We start from the raw sequence: 13,897 nt of genomic DNA, 5'->3' as shown, positions 1-13,897 counted from the left end.
GACGACAGAAGTGATAATACGTTTAAAAAGTGTAATAACGTTTGGATAATCCATGTAGGGAGAATATGCACTTTATAACTTCAACATCTAGAATCTCTTTTTCGGATTTTCGATCCGAGACTTATCGCAAAAAGACTCATCTATGTCATTATTATGTTCGGCTAAAAAGAAATTAAAATTGTTTTCGGAAACTACAATGTCGACAAGGACCGCTACAGCTAGCTGAAGCCAACTGAAATGACTTCTTTATACGCGCTTTGTATGATAATCATTATCTATTACTTATTTACAAAGTGAGTTTTTTTTTATTTAAAGTAAAAAAAATTTTAAAATAAAAAAAAAAAAAAAAAAAAAAAAAAAAAAAAAAAAAAAAAAAATGGAACGATAAATCTCTTTGCTCGATATACTTCGCATACAGACTTAAATCTTCAAATTTATCATTAACTGTCAAATTAATTGCATTCCTTCTTACTCCGTTTTTGAAACTTTTCTCGGAATATTTAAAAACTTTTTTAAATAGATAAATTTGACAGAAAAAATTAATTCAAAATGACGGTATCACTTTGACATTTTTGAAAGACAATGCTGAATATTTAACACTTTTCTTCTCCTGCAGATTCTTTTCTTCGTGATTTGAGAAGTTAGAGTGTACTTATCTCATTTTTCATAGTGACATTAAATTATAATTTTACCATCCTCAAGTCCCTCAACTATAATCTGAGTTTGAGTTTTTTCCCCAGTTCCTATAGGGTCGTAAATAACAGTACTAACACACGAGTAGGCAAATACTATGTCACTAGTGTTAAATTGGCGAAAAGTAATTTATTTCTACCCCATTTGCATCAATACCATAGAGTCCATTGAAATTACTTGGCATTGTTAACAGAAAGTGCGTCTGTTCCCACTCATAATAGAGAAATTATGGGTGAAAGGATAAAAAAATGACTCCTGATTTTTCTCCCCGAGTTTTCTCTCTCTTTCCTCCCTAAAACATCCTTTTTTAACAATGAAGCAAGAGGGACAAAATTATGCATTGATCTTCACTTTGCCACCTGCTACACACATTTTTCCTTATTATGCTACTAGTATTTTTCCCCTTTTCCCCTTAGATGACAGGGGGAAAGGCGTTCTAACCCTCGATTTTTTCTTGCCTCTTGATATTTTTTTATTATTACCTCAATTCGCTGCTCCTTGTTCAAACTAATGCTAAGATTTCACATAAAAAATGAATTATTCTTCAGCTTCCGTTGTAGAACGAGTTTATTTTCAAAATAATTCAATAATTACGAGTACTATCCCATGAACATTAATAGCAGGTCAATTACTGGCTATGTAATATCAATATCCATCTATTAGCGATCAAAAATTGATCATATCTCAGGATCGGTTTAGATTTTCGCAAAATCCTTTCTTATTGCACACCTAGACCATAAAGGGAATACTCCTACCAAATTTCAATTTCTAGGTGTTGTGGTTCTAGAGATAGAGCGATCAGTGTGTGAACTATGAAATGTGAATGAGTGAATGGATCTCGTTCTTATAATATAAGATTTAGATCTTTATTGGTTATAATTCAATGTGCACAAATACAAGAAATTACAAACAAAAGGCGAAATTATTGCCTGGGGCAATCTCTACCATTCAACCTTTATATTGCTTGTACAAAAATCTGTTGTGAACATCACGCGACTTGAGTTTTCATCTTGCTAAGTAAACTTCCGTTCAATATCCGTGAAAGAGAGTTTATTTCCCCAAGGTTTAAAACAAACGCTGTAAACTTTCAGCAGATTCATTTTTAAGATTTCATCAGGTGGACTAATTTTGAGAAATGTTTCCGTTTTACGAATAAGATAATTATTATTATGTTTGAAATGTACCCAACGTATTTACAGCGTTCATCAAAATAATTCAATAATTACGAGTACTATCCCATGAACATTAATAGCAGGTCAATTACTGGCTATGTAATATCAATATCCATCTATACCTAATACTCTACTGTAGTAGTACATAGGTCCTGTAGTCTAATAAAATTGTAGTCCAGTTTATTTAAACATTGAGATCATTGAATGAAAAGCCTTTTTTCATATTCCTGAAGGGTGCTAAAAAAAGTTCACATTGTGTTAAATTCTTTGCTTTTAAACAAATTAGGTAGGTACATAGGTACTGATTTTCTCTAATCACTACGGGCTGAAAAATTCCCGGAGGGACGGACCCTGCTTGTTTAATGTATTTTCTAAAAAGGCGGAGAAAAGTTATTTTATTTTTTTATTTATTTTTTTTTTCGTGAAAAGTTTAATACGTGTGATTTTAGAATTCCGAAAACAAAATGATTGAGTTATTTCGCTTTTTTATGTTCACGGAATAACAACAGAAAAGTTTGCTCTTGTGAAGTAGAAATTCTCCATTTTATACACTTGACGTATTTCTTCACATATTAAAAGGGAGATGTGGTGCTGTGAAAAAACTCAACAGTGAGTTTGAAACGTTGAGGTTGGACGTATTTCTTCACATATTAAAAGGGAGATGTGGTGCTGTGAAAAAACTCAACAGTGAGTTTGAAACGTTGAGGTTGAAAAAAAAAAAGAAAAGCAGAAACCTTCAGGATCTCCTAATGAGTGACACACTTTGTTTACATAGATTTGATCAAAGCTTGCCCCTATTGTTCTTTTTAATTTTAAAGGTCGTAAATCAGTAATTAAACTTGCTCTCAGGCAATAGATTTAGGTTCACATACCTAGTGTTTTGATACCATGCGTTAAGTGGTATACATTCAGGCGCATGAAAAAATATGGAAAGATCAAAGCTTGCCCCTATTGTTCTTTTTAATTTTAAAGGTCGTAAATCAGTAATTAAACTTGCTCTCAGGCAATAGATTTAGGTTCATATATCTAGTGTTTTGATACCATGTGTTAAGTGGTGTACATTCAGGCGCATGAAAAAATATGGAATCTTATTTTGGGGGATAAACGTAAGGCTGTGAGCTAAACTTTATTTCAGGAAACACTATACCTGTTCCTCCAGAGTTTTAATTTTCTTAAAAGATAAACTGATATTTTTTTGTGAGCTAAACTTTATTTCAGGAAACACTATACCTGTTCCTCCAGAGTTTTAATTTTCTTAAAAGATAAACTGATATTTTTTTTCTCTCTTGAAGGAAAAAGGAAGAAAAATGTCTTTTCCTCTTATAAAGGTAATTACTAAATTGTTTATCTTCTCTTCCTTTTTACCTTTAGAACCCAGTTTAAATTATTCCATTATAGTCCTAAGCTTTCACAAGTTCAATGTCTTAAGTATTAAAAATGGGTTTAAAATTTATGATAGTGTCCTATTTTGGAGAGTTCATTTCATTTTTGTTCCATTTTCAACTTTAATTCCATCGAGGTTAATTAACCGGGCGCTTCATCCCTTTTGTTACTCAACTAGAAGTTCGGTGAACTCTAGAACTCACTCAGAAAAATAGCCTACCTTACGGGACCACCTGTTGTAATACTTGCTAAGAGACATTTATACTACTTACTAATTTCTTAGAAAAATAACAATAAAAAAGGATAGCTTTTATATTATTAAAATAAAAAAATAAATAAATAATAAAGCTGAGCTCCCGTAGACTCTTCCTGCCTTGTGAAATGAAGTTCAACACCATTCCAAGAACTAAACAAATAGTCTTTTTCTTCAAATTCTTTTTTCGAAGCTGATGTAAATTGTGAACGCCATTATAACAGTAATTACAGTCCGCACACCATCGGACGAATTTTAAATTATGAAACCCGAAAACATGCAAACAGACTTGGATTTTTCTACTGTTTTTTTTTTTCAACAAGAGTTTCCATTAGAGTATTTAAGATGACCAATGAGTCTTTCCTATGTAACTTTTCACGAGAAATCGATCGGTGTACATGTAAGGGTTTTAGGAATGATGGTTCACGAAATATGCGCTTGTAACAAGCCAATACCACGAGAAATCGATCGGTGTACATGTAAGGGTTTTAGGAATGATGGTTCACGAAATATGCGCTTGTAACAAGCCAATATCAAAAAATTTCGAAAGTTGGAGTTTATTTCCCCAAGGTTTAAAACAAACGCTGTAAACTTTCAGCAGATTCATTTTTAAGATTTCATCAGGTGGACTAATTTTGAGACATGTTTCCGTTTTACGAATAAGATAATTATTATTATGTTTGAAATGTACCCAACGTATTTACAGCGTTCGTTTTGTCAGGTTGTAAGCCAGGACGAATTTACGACAATTTTTATGCTTCGATGTATGATCTTCTCTCTTCAAGATGGAAATGACATTAAAATGACTGTAGGAATAAATGGAATAGTATTTTATAACATAAATTACATAAGTGATGTATCCATGCAAAATTCAACCACTTTCAGTTGTAGTTTTAGTAGGTAAGAAAATAAACAACAGGTCCAACTCCAAATACACTAAAAATCCAAATTCTAAATTTGTAGCATTCTAGGAAAATCTATCCTAAAAATATCCCCAACTTAAAGTCGACCCTGAATTTTCGAATAAATTTATTTGAAAATTGTGATTTAAAAGAGGGGCTTATATCAATTTTCCAGGTTGAAGTTTTCATTTTATTGTCAATGTTTTATTAGTAACTGGGTTAATTAGATTTTAAATTTATGACTCCGGTCGATGGACATTTTTTCATCCTGTGAAGTTTGTGAGTAATAATATACTTTTACAACTTTTTGTGAATAAAGTACGTACATAATCGTATTAAAATTATTGCATAATAAAAAAAGTGGTATTTTTCCACATCATGTTTTATGTACCATTGTACCTACCTTGCCTATACCTACCTATATTTTTATTTAATATTAGATTAGAATTTCATGAGACATGAGAATATATATTGAAATTTAAGTTATTAATCATTTATTAACACTCAACTGTCTAGTTATTAGTTCTAAATAAGCCGAATTTTCTTGGATCCTAACCAAGGTCTTGATGCGATAATTATATGAACATAATCTTAATTTAGCACATTAGATATTCTTCAAAAGAACATAGTCACATATGTAGGAAACATGTTAGTAGGGAAAAACTCAAGTAGCTTAGAGAAATTTGATAAATTTAAATTAAATTTGGCGCGGAATTTTCCATTTACAAAATGTTCCTACAACATCCGCTCCCAAAGTTACTATTTCGTTTTCCCCTTTGATGAATGACACAGACATGCTTTTCCAACGTGCTCCGAAATTTTGCGATTTTCCCCGAAAATATTATATTTTACTATATACGGATCAATGACATGTTGCGCATTTCAAAAATACCGCCCTTTATCAAAAGCATTTTCTTCTTTTTCCTTTACAACCCTTATATTATTACCCTTGTGAAATTCAAACTGTACGCGACTCCCTCACTTTTAGTTCACAGCTTTTAAGATTTTTTTTCCAAGTGCGAGAGTAATTTACATTTTATTTTTCATTTATTTTTATCCGTTTGTTAGTTAAATTCTTTTTATTTATCATTTTCTTTTTAATTACTTATATTATTATTTAATTTAATTTATTCAGTGCAATATTCTTGTCGAAATTATTTTTTCCTTTTTTCCAAAATTCACTTGTTCCACCGGAAAAGTTTTGTTTGTTTACATTTTTTCTTCTTGCAATCTAACTACACGTGCATTATGTAAAATGTAAACACATGGACTTGCCCCTCATTATTTTGTGTATGTATTTGGTACCTTTTTATCTCTTAGCTTTATAAATTTAATTTACTGTAGATTGATGTACATAGTGTACGTATGTTGAGTATTCATCAAAGAGAAATCAGAATGAATGTTGTAGGTATTGAATGGGGAATTTCATTTGATTCCTCGTGTACTCTGTTGTCTACAGATACCTTGGTTTTTGTTGCTCGAGAGACATTGTGTCTCCTGCTTTTGTTTCCTTTTATTTTTTGTTTGTGTTAAACTTGCAGAGGCTTTGTATTTCCTTTTATTTCCCCCATTCAAAAAGAAGAATATTTTCATTTTATTTTTTAACTTTCTGGGGATTACATGTTCCGTCGTTAAAGTCTAAACTCCTGTTCGCTTTCGATTCAAAATAGCTTTTGTCTCTTATCAAATCATCACCAGAGTAACTTTCACTTGTTAACTCCAAATTCATTTTCTACTGGTGGACTGTTACTTCGGTTTCGGTAGCGCCCTTTCTAATTCTCTTTGAGTTTTCAGCAAAGCCAAGTTAAAAAAAATCAATATTAAATGTCTAAGTACGAAAGAACTCAAATCAGTCACAGCGCGAAATTCACAAAGCACAATTGCACTATAGAAAGTTACAATGTACAGGTATTCTTATATCGGTTGAATTGCCAACAAGAGCCGCACCACAAAAAAGCTAGACTAAAATTTAAGCATAAACATAAAATGTAAATACTTTTTGCTATAATACGTATAGATAAGTCCATTTACATACCTACTCAAGTGACCGACTCGACTATAGTCTTGAGTGATCTGATCACTCACAATACTCACATCTCAGCGATCTGGCAATCGAAGACCAGACATCCAAAATTCTACCCTCTGGGCTCCTGGGTTCCATAATTATTATCAATTTGGACTGGAGGATATCATACACCCCTTGCACTACCCCCACGTCTTAGTATTGTTGGAACATTTTTCATTCCATCTCACCACCACCTCTTCTTCCTCTGTCTTCCATCCTCCATTTACCCTAATTACTTCCTAGCAGTTTCTTTATTTTCTATCACACATATTTCCTCTAAATCTCCGCAATCGTTTTGTTCCATTTTCCTCCCCTCCCCTCCCCTCCCGTTTCAGACATCATATGTTGTTTCATATATTTCTTTCTTGACTTCTCATCTTTTCTCTGCTTCCTCCCTCTATCGATTTCTTAGAATAATTGAAAAACTGCCTCACTTCCTAGCAGTTTCTTTATTTTCTATCACACATATTTCCTCTAAATCTCCGCAATCGTTTTGTTCCATTTTCCTCCCCTCCCCTCCCGTTTCAGACATCATATGTTGTTTCATACATTTCTTTCTTGACTTCTCATCTTTTCTCTGCTTCCTCCCTCTATCGATTTCTTAGAATAATTGAAAAACTGCCTCGGAAGATAGGTAACAGTTCTAAAGCTATGATGTTCGTAAACCGGCATCAAGGTTTTCCTAAGAGGTTGGCAACGTCTAGTAAGAATAATATTCTGTATAGTCTTGGGGGAAAAATCTTGGGCGGATCTTTTTCTTAACGACCGAGTTACTAGTAAATGGTGAATTTATTAATTAAATCCGGTGCTAAGCCGCGGTTTGTTTCAACCACAACCTACCTTTTTCATAGCACCGTCAATGTTAATCTTTGAGAAAAATTTCAAGAATCGAAACGGATTAGAAAGAAGGATAAAAAAGAGCTGAGGCTAAGAACTTTCTTAACTTGAATGGGAAAATGTTTTCGTTAAACGCTTTAACTTACGTAGAAAGTTATTAAAAATGTTACAATCTCTCTTTTGGCTTTTTTTTACCAGTATTATATGATTTGAAGTAAAACTCTAGGGATTTTTCTGTGTCGTTTTATGAATTGAATGAATAAAAAAAACGCTTACGATTTTTTTTTTTCTTCTATAAAGTTTTTTTTCCAAATTCAATTAAAGGAAAACTAATAAATTGAGTAACTTTTTACGTAGGTTTTTCTTACTTTCTATTTTTATTAGTGGTGAGGTGGGGTTTGCCTGTCATAGCGTCATACAGTCTGGTGGTTTATAAAAGTCTGATACAAAACTGGGCTATTCATTTGAGCACCTATTCCTACATTTGTGTAGTTAACGTTTTGGTCTTTATTCTTATATTTGCTGTTAGCAGGTAATACACAGATGCTACAATAGAACTAATAAATTTCACAGCTCAGAGTGCCTACGTTACGTGTATACCTGAACCTGACTAGGTAGTTCTTGATTTCGATCCAAAAGTCGATATCAAAACCTGTAGATGTAAAATAGCGCGGACCATATTTATGTATTTATTCCGCCTTGCCAAAAGATCATATTCAATTTTTAATTCCACTTAAAAGGGAATACAACGTCTATTGTAATATTACAGAGGTTATGAACTCATCATTATTACATTATTATTGTCTAAAATGAACAGAATTAGTCCTCCTGAACCTACGAGTTACTTACGGTCCGACACTAGGTTTTAGGACCTCTGCTTCTTGCACCGTGTTTGTTTCCGAGAAAAGTTGTAAACGTATCTGGGGTATTATTAATCTGTGACCGTTTTCTAACGACTTTAAACAACTAATCCAATTTTAGGGTTATCCATAGTAACAACAATGGAATCGAACTTTAACTTGAAAATGATATCTGCGAAGAAGGTGGTTGTGAGAGAATATTCAACTGTAGTCTGGACTTAATAAACCCAAGTCGGGTCTATATCAATATAGCTCTAGTACTCTAGGTATACCTATTGAAATGTGAATTACTAATAATAATAATAAAGAAGATGGTTGTGAGAGAATATTCAACTGTAGTCTGGACTTAATAAACCCAAGTCGGGTCTATATCAATATAGCTCTAGTACTCTATTGAAATGTGAATTACTAATAATAATTATTCTCAAAATTTCTTTTGTTTCAGGATCTGGCTCCAATAAAAATGCGTTAGACAAATCAATAGTTTCCAATGAAAATCTCTCCTTTGTTAGCAGCACTCCAACTAAAACCTGCCTCGTAGCATCTTTTGACAAGTCTATTTTACAGGTAAGCCATCTGAACACAGGTCATTACTAAATCCGTTTCTTAGAAAAAGTTAAATTATTGTAGCTTTGGATGTTGTTTGAAAGACTCATTTGTCCTTTAGCTAACCTATCCGCTGCTTATTGTCAGAGTTTCATTTTTATCTCCGTGAATGTATTCCTCGTGAACAGATTAAGAAACTAAGGTCTCTTCTCTTTTACTCTCACGATTCGTGTATTTTCCTGTTTGAGCTTTCGCCCCCATTTCATCTTCCTTTTTAGTTGTTTCGTCAACTTGGCTTTTTACAAAGCATTTTTAAAAAAGGAAAATGAATAATTAAAGAAAAAAACAAAAGCAAATGAGATTCTCAACTTAAGTAAACAAGATATAACTCTTGAATCTCGAGTTTCTTTATTCTACGTTTCCGTATTTATCTTTTCCGCACAAAGAAGATTGGAAAATTCACTTCAAAGAAAAGCTCATGCACAGACATAAGGTACCTACTACCTACGTTAATATGAAAATCTAGAAAATTGAATCCCGGGAAATTTGAACCGTTCCAAAAATATGATACATGTTTGATACAGGTATCATTCCTGGTTGGCCAGGATGATGGAATAAGTGGGAGGGAAGAAGGAAAATACATGTTCGGAATTTGTAATATTATAAATTGTTGACATCGTTAAATTTTAATAAGAGATGTAACGAGCTTATCCCATTGCCAAGTCTTTTTTATTATTATCATTCTGAGAAAAAAGTCAATAATATAAAATATACTGTTACATTTCTTAGGTATCTTTCATCCAGAAAGATAACGAGCTAGGTGATAGCTTTGTATTGGCAATACGAAAATTTAAAAATAATATTTTCACATCATTATCGTCAGAGAGCTTCGAATAAATTTCACGTTTTCTTTCAAATTATTCAAACAGGCAATAGACTTTTTCTTCAAACGTCTGAATACTCCTTGTAAGGTGGAAATGGTGGAATAAGTAGAAAATGTAAGAACGACCAAGTTAATGTGAAATGTATTCTAAATTCTAAACAATGTGTTTAAACATCTAATATGTATTGCATAAAGTTAAAGTACACGTTAATTGTTTACGCCATTATTAGTTCTTGAATAATACTTAAACTTGAGAACCCTCTTCAATATTTATACGGAAAAAAGGAAAAAAAAATCTTCAAAATAAACTTAAGAGAGTTTCTTTTTAGAAGAGCGTTCAATTTTCAAAGAAAGAAAGCAAACTTTTCTCATGATTTTAAACTTAAACTTGACTTTCAAAAGTTCGTGTATTAAATATAAATAAATGATAAGTCAAATGCATGAGAAGGTCTACTGTCATTAGTGCATGCTCGTTCGGAATAGGGACATCTAGATACTACGACAAAATGTTACCTATATCCATAAAGAAGATGATGATGATGTAGGAATATTGTAGTTTGTTCCTCTATTTCATATACTTGTTCTCGTCTTTACCACTGCAACTATCTTTCGTAATATGTTGGTTCCGTGTTAGCAATTTTCTATTTCTATCTTGCATTTCGTACACCATAGCTACCTGTTATGTTTTTAAAACATAAAGCCTCTTTACCGCATCCCCCTGTTTCCTCAACCACGCTAAGCCCTTGCATTGGAAACGGAAAATATATTTTCACGTTGAAAATTCTTAACCCTTTTTTAATACCGGGCTCTCAAATTGAAATTCCACTGAGAACAATTTCCACTTGCACTTTGCGTTGAAGGTTTTCCTGTCTGTCTTTCACAAAATGTCACACAATGGCTGTGTTCTTCTGCCACGTGTGTACATTGCATTGTGTTGAAGGTTTTCCTGTCTGTCTTTCACAAAATGTCACACAATGGCTGTGTTCTTCTGCCACGTGTGTACATTGCATTGTAAAAAAATGGACTTTCGGGTGGGGGTAATATCTAGGCAAAGTTAATGTCTGAGATATTTTACCCTAATTTTTACAATATCTCTAACCGTTTTGTCGCTATAGCTAAAAACCGCCAAAAAACGGTCGAAATCTGTATGAATCTCGAGTTTCTTTATTCTACGTTTCCGTATTTATCTTTTCCGCACAAAGAAGATTGGAAAATTCACTTCAAAGAAAAGCTCATACACAGACATAAGGAGCTTTTGTCTCTTATCAAATCATCACCAGAGTAACTTTCACTTGTTAACTCCAAATTCATTTTCTACTGGTGGACTGTTACTTCGGTAGCGCCCTTTCTAATTCTCTTTGAGTTTTCAGCAAAGCCAAGTTAAAAAAAATCAATATTAAATGTCTAAGTACGAAAGAACTCAAATCAGTCACATGAGCGCGAAATTCACAAAGCACAATAGAAAGTTACAATGTACAGGTATTCTTATATCGGTTGAATTGCCAACAAGAGCCGCACCCCAAAAAGGCTAGACTAAAATTTAAGCATAAATATAAAATGCAAATACTTTTTGCTGTAATACTTAGATAAGTACATTTACACACCTACTCAAGTGACCGACTCGACTATAGTCTTGAGTGATCTGATCACTCGCAATACTCATATCTCAGCGATCTGGCAATCGAAGACCAGACGTCCAAAGTTCTACCCTCTGGGCTCCTGGGTTCCATAATAAATTATTAATTTGGACTGGAGGATATCATACACTCATTCATTGCTCAGCGGAAAGAAAGCGACAAGAAAATCCCTGGGAACAAATTCGATGAGACAGACATACAAAGGTATTTCTTTGCGTTCTTGTCAAACACAGAATATATTTAGTAATGAATAAACTAGCTTTTTAATCTTTTCTTCCGAACATTAATGTCATACTTGAAAATCTTGACATACCCGAGCGCATATTTAAAGTTTTAAAATTTCGTAGGAAAATTATTTCCCAAGAATCTTCTTTGACATTTTTTGCTCGTACTTTCCTCTGCAATCATGTATGTACCTACCTATGAATCTCATGGTTTACATATTTATGGTTATAATTTTAAGAATGCTTTTGAGTGTACGAGTTTTCGTTTTCCCGTTGAAATTTCCATACGTTCCATTGTGTTTCATGTAGGTAACTTTTATGGACTTGAAGAATAAATAGATCTTTTTTTTACCTACCCACTATTTAGCCGGAAAACTATTGGTGGAAAGTGGAACTTACCCATCACCGGTTTCAAAGCAACTTACAATACTAAATTTGCTTTTCTCCCAAGAATCTTCTTTGACATTTTTTGCTCGTACTTTCCTCTGCAATCATGTATGTACCTACCTATGAATCTCATGGTTTACATATTATGGTTATAATTTTAAGAATGCTTTTAAGTGTACGAGTTTTCGTTTTCCCGTTGAAATTTCCATACGTTCCATTGTGTTTGATGTAGGTAACTTTTATGGACTTGAAGAATAAATAGATCTTTTTTTTTACCTACCCACTATTTAGCCGGAAAACTTTTGGTGGAAAGTGGAACTTACCCATCACCGGTTTCAAAGCAACTTACAATACTAAATTTACTTTTCATATATTAACAACAAAATTTTAATACCTTGACGAAATATCCCATTACACGTATCATCTCAAGATATAAGAATGCCAGATTTCAAGACTTTCACACCATATGATTCGAATTACGAGTACTATAAAACTAATGTGAAGAAGGGTGAAGATTTCAATGGCACTTGAGCATACAAATCTCATCGCAGCTTTAAGCATACAGACTTGCAGACAGGGGTTGCCTTTACCCCTGAAAAAGGCAAAATGTTGGTTGTATAAAACTAATGTGAAGAAGGGTGAAGATTTCAATGGCACTTGAGCATACAAATCTCATCGCAGCTTTAAGCATACAGACTTGCAGACGGGGGTTGCCTTTTTACCCCTGAAAAAGGCAAAATGTTGGTTGCAAGTATTATACGTAGGTATTACGTATAGATGTACATTTTATTATTATCTTATTACTAATAGGTATGTTTCGCCATATTTCTTCAGTCAAAGTCAACCGAAGTCGATCGACATCGCCAGGAACAGTTGGTAACATCAAAGGCTTTTGTTAAAATTAAAGAAAAATCGGTTGATATTATTACTGTATCTACTCAGAAAACCTATTCAGAGCCTAGGCTTTAGGCTTTTCTCTAGATTGGTTTATAAAAGTCTGATACAAAACTGGGCTATTCATTTGAGCACCTATTCCTACATTTGTGTAGTTAAAGTTTTGGTCTTTATTCTCAATGTATATTTGCTGTTAGCAGGTAATACACAGATGCTACAATAGAACTAATAAATTTCACAGCTCAGAGTACCTACGTTACGTGTATACCTGAGCCTGACTAGGTAGTTCTTGATTTCGATCCAAAAGTCGAATCAAAACCTGTAGATGTAAAACAGCGCGGACCATATTTATGTATTAATTCCGCCTTGCCAAAAGATCATATTCAATTTTTAATTCCACTTAAAAGGGAATACAACGTCTATTGTAATATTACAGAGGTTATGAACTCATCATTATTACATTACGAGTATTATTGTCTAAAATGAACAGAATTAGTCCTCCTGAAGATATTACAGAGGTTATGAACTCATCATTATTACATTATTATTGTCTAAAATGAACAGAATTAGTCCTCCTGAACCCCCGCTCACCGTTCTGAGAGCACAAAATGATGCCATTGCTCCGTCTTGTAATTTCTACCCTCTCGTACCTCCTGAACCCCCGCTCACCGTTTTGAGAGCACAAAATGATGCCATTGCTCCGTCTTGTAATTTCTACCCTCTCGTATACTCCTAAAGCTCCTACATGCAATATGTTACATTGGATTCTTATTCAAACATTTTGCTTGAATTAATTTTAACAACCGCTTTTTTTCCTCTCCCGTTTATAATGCGTTAGGAAAATATTTCCACTCTACAAATTTTGTATCTTATTAAATTATTATATTGCTTTCCTCTCCCGTACGCTTTGCTATTATTCTTTGCAGCTTTTCTTAGCTCTAGAGAAATATTTACGGTGTTAGAACAATAAACAATTGTACTTGATACCCAGTAAATATTTGGGTGTGGATACAAATAACTTTCCGTGCAAACATAGCTAGATTTTTAACTATAAGCGCTCGTACTCTGAATGTTCAAAATAATTCAATAATTACACTAAAAACTGACCATCGAAAATTTGACCCGATTACATTACTTTCCTTCCTATAGGATAAGGAAAGT

At 33.2% G+C, this 13,897-nt stretch overlaps 1 protein-coding gene across 1 annotated transcript in view; it reads left to right on the top strand.

Moving 5' to 3' along the window:
- LOC103508121 (dystrophin, isoforms A/C/F/G/H-like) overlaps window positions 1-13,897 on the top strand; it is a 148,319-nt gene that overhangs the window by 41,763 nt on the left and 92,659 nt on the right. Inside the window, exon 7 of the mRNA XM_026822820.1 lies at window positions 8,611-8,732. Within this exon, the coding sequence (XP_026678621.1) occupies window positions 8,611-8,732 (122 nt within the window). The remainder of the gene's footprint in view (window positions 1-8,610; window positions 8,733-13,897) is intronic.

Source organism: Diaphorina citri, unplaced genomic scaffold (genome assembly GCF_000475195.1).
Source record: "Diaphorina citri unplaced genomic scaffold, Diaci psyllid genome assembly version 1.1 scaffold369, whole genome shotgun sequence".
Taxonomy (NCBI): domain Eukaryota; kingdom Metazoa; phylum Arthropoda; class Insecta; order Hemiptera; family Psyllidae; genus Diaphorina; species Diaphorina citri.
Note: the sequence above shows the minus strand (reverse complement) of the source record. Positions and strands in the feature narration are given on the sequence as shown.